The sequence below is a fragment of the Eurypyga helias genome, unplaced genomic scaffold, assembly GCF_000690775.1.
Source record: "Eurypyga helias isolate BGI_N326 unplaced genomic scaffold, ASM69077v1 scaffold730, whole genome shotgun sequence".
Classification (NCBI taxonomy): domain Eukaryota; kingdom Metazoa; phylum Chordata; class Aves; order Eurypygiformes; family Eurypygidae; genus Eurypyga; species Eurypyga helias.
The window spans coordinates 1-3445 of record NW_010227377.1 but is presented as its reverse complement, the minus strand read 5'-3'; the positions used below and the strand labels follow the sequence as shown (position 1 = coordinate 3445).

The window sequence follows — 3445 nt, the reverse complement described above, 5'->3', positions numbered from 1 at the left end:
GGGTCCCCAAGGAAGGGGCATGGTGGTCCCCAAGGACTGGGGGTCCCCAGGGGTCCCTGAAGTGCTCAAGGTGCCCAAGGGTGCCATGGAGATTGAGAAGAGTCATGGAGGTCCCCAAGGGCGAGGGACAGGTACCCCAAGAAGCGTGGGGTGGTGGAGGTGCTCAAGGTTCTTGGGGGGCGTGGGATGGAGATCCCCAGAGAGCTCGGGGGTCCCCAGGGGGGGCTGGAGCTCCTCAAGGATGAGCCAGAGATGGGCGGGAGGAGCAGTGAAGGTCCCTAAGGTGTCCTCAGGGCGGGTGATGGAGGTCCCCAAAAGCGGGATGGGAGACCCCAAGGTTGGCTCAAAGGTCCCAAACCAGAGGAATCAAAGTCCCCAAAGACCTCAGTTTCCCCCCCCCAACTAAGGAGCCCCCTCAGTGATGTCCCCACCCCCTCCCCAGGCCAGAGCGGCGCCGGCAACAACTGGGCCAAAGGTCACTACACGGAGGGGGCCGAACTGGTGGATTCGGTCCTGGACGTGGTGAGGAAGGAAGCGGAAAGCTGCGACTGCCTCCAGGGCTTCCAGCTGACCCACTCGCTGGGCGGCGGCACCGGCTCCGGCATGGGCACCCTCCTCATCTCCAAAATCCGGGAGGAATATCCCGATCGCATCATGAACACCTTCAGCGTCGTCCCGTCTCCCAAGGTGTCGGATACGGTGGTGGAACCGTACAACGCCACTCTGTCCGTCCACCAGTTGGTGGAGAACACGGACGAGACCTACTGCATCGACAACGAGGCGCTTTACGACATCTGCTTCCGTACCTTGAAGCTGACCACGCCCACCTACGGCGACCTCAACCACCTCGTCTCGGCCACCATGAGCGGCGTCACCACTTGCCTCCGTTTTCCCGGACAACTCAACGCCGATCTCCGGAAATTGGCCGTCAACATGGTGCCCTTCCCGCGTCTCCATTTCTTCATGCCCGGTTTCGCACCCTTGACGTCTCGCGGGAGCCAACAGTACCGCGCCCTCACCGTCCCCGAGCTCACCCAGCAGGTCTTCGACGCCAAAAACATGATGGCCGCCTGCGATCCCCGGCACGGGCGTTACCTGACGGTCGCCGCCGTTTTCCGGGGTCGCATGTCCATGAAGGAAGTGGATGAGCAGATGCTCAACGTCCAGAACAAGAACAGCTCTTACTTCGTCGAGTGGATCCCCAACAACGTCAAGACGGCCGTCTGCGACATCCCGCCCCGCGGCCTCAAGATGGCCGTCACCTTCATCGGCAACAGCACCGCCATCCAGGAGCTCTTCAAGCGCATCTCGGAGCAGTTCACCGCCATGTTTCGCCGCAAGGCCTTCCTCCACTGGTACACCGGCGAGGGCATGGATGAGATGGAATTCACCGAAGCCGAGAGCAACATGAACGACCTCGTCTCGGAATACCAGCAGTACCAGGACGCCACCGCCGAGGAGGAGGAGGATTTCGGGGAAGAGGCCGAAGAAGAGGCCTGAGGGCCGCCTCCTCGGCCACCGGCAGTCCTCGGAGAGCCCGCGTCCTTCGCCGTCACCGGAGAGTCCTTGTCCTCGGAGAGCCCTCGGCCTTCAGCGTCCTCGGAGAGTCCTTGTCCTTCATCGTCCTCCTCAGCCTTCATCCGTGTCCTCGGGGAGCCCTTGATCGTCGTCGTTGTCCTCGGCCCTTCGGCAGTGTCCTCGGGGGGCCCTCGCTTGTCACCAGGAAGTGCTTGGCCATCATCCTCGGAGGGCCCTCGGCCTTCGTCATCATCCTTGGAGAGCCCTTGGCCATCGTCATCGTCGCCAGAGAGCCCTCGGCCTTCACCATGTCCTTGGAGAGCCCTCTACCTTCGTCATCATCGTTGGAGCCCGTGGCCATCGTCATCGTCACCAGAGAGACTTTGGCCTTCATCATTGTCCTTGGAAGAGCCCTCGGCCTTCACCATCATCCTTGGAGCCCTTGGCCATTGTCATCGTCCTCGGAGAGCCCTTGGCCATTGTCATCATTGTTGGAGAGCCCTCAACCTTCGTCATCGTCACCAGAGAGCCCTCGGCCTTCACCGTTGTCACCGCAAAGCTTTGACCTCGCTCACCAAAAAGCTCGTGGCCTTCAGCATCGTCGTCCTCGGAGCCCTCGGTCTTCACCGGCGTCATCGTCACCAAGAGTCCTCGTCCTTCATCGTGGCCATTGAAGAGCCCTTGACCTTCGTCATCGTCACCGGAGCGTCCCTGTCCTTCGTCGTGGCCAATGAAGACCCCCATGACCTTTGTCATTGTCACTGGAGGGTCCCTGTCCTTCATCATGGCCAACAGTGTCCTTCGTCACCGTTGGGTCCCTCATCATGGCCAACCAGGAGCCGTTGACTGTCATTGTCACCAGTGGGTCCCTGTTCTTTATCATGGCCAATGATGTCCTTCGTCATCGTCACCGGAGGGTGTCCCTGTCCTTCATCGTGGCCAACCAAGAGCCGTTGACCGTCATCGTCACCAGAGGGTGTCCCTGTCCTTCGCCCTGTCCTTCGTGATGGCCAACAAGGAGCTGTGGTCTGTCATCGTCACCGGAGCGTCCCTGTCCTTCGTCATGGCCAACCAAGAGCCATTGACTGTCATCGTCACCGGAGCATCCCTGTCCATCATGACCAAGAGCCGTTGACCGTCATTGTCACCGGAGCGTCCCTGTCCTTCGTCATGGCCAACCAAGAGCCCTTGACTGTCATCGTCCCCGGAGCGTCCCTGTCCTTCATCATGGCCAACGATGTCCTTCCGCATCGTCACCGGAGCATCCCTGTCCTTCGTCATGGCCAACCAAGAGCCCTTGACTGTCATCGTCCCCGGAGCGTCCCTGTCCTTCATCATGGCCAACGATGTCCTTCCGCATCGTCACCGGAGCATCCCTGTCCTTCGTCATGGCCAACCAAGAGCCCTTGACTGTCATCGTCCCCGGAGCGTCCCTGTCCTTCATCATGGCCAACGATGTCCTTCCGCATCGTCACCGGAGCATCCCTGTCCATCATGACCAAGAGCCGTTGACCGTCATCGTCACCGGAGGGTCCCTGTCCTTCATCGTGACCAACCAAGAGCCATTGACCGTCACCGGAGCGTCCCTGTCCTTCGTCATGGCCAACGATGTCCATCGTCATCGTCACCGGAGCGTCCCTGTTCATCATGGCCAACCAAGAGCCCTTGTCCTTCTTCATGGTCACCCGAGCATCCCCGTCCCTGTCACCCGGTGTCCCTGTCACCGCAGGGCCACCGTCCCCTCCTCCGTGTCACCCCATGTCCCCTCCCCCCACCGGGGATGACGTCACCACTAAATTATTGCAGCCCCCGAGCACCGATTTGCCCTCATTTCCCCCCAATTCCACTCCAGCTGCGGGGGGACGCGGGGGGTGGCCTCGGCCCTCCCCGTGTCCCCACCCGGGGGCTCTCCTGTCCCCCCTGTGTT

The 3445-nt window shown here is 61.2% G+C and overlaps 1 protein-coding gene across 1 annotated transcript; it reads left to right on the top strand.

The window, feature by feature from the left end:
• Positions 1–447: 447 nt before the first annotated feature.
• Positions 448–1589, top strand: LOC104512783 (tubulin beta-7 chain). The gene has a single exon (XM_010155896.1). It carries the CDS (start codon positions 604–606, stop codon positions 1498–1500), a length of 897 nt encoding a protein of 298 aa, XP_010154198.1. The 5' UTR covers positions 448–603; the 3' UTR covers positions 1501–1589.
• Positions 1590–3445: the final 1856 nt, after the last annotated feature.

Excerpts from the sequence above, each read along its gene's own strand:
- LOC104512783 (XM_010155896.1), top strand. The coding sequence starts at position 604 with ATGGGCACCCTCCTCATCTCCAAAATCCGGGAGGAATATCCCGATCGC.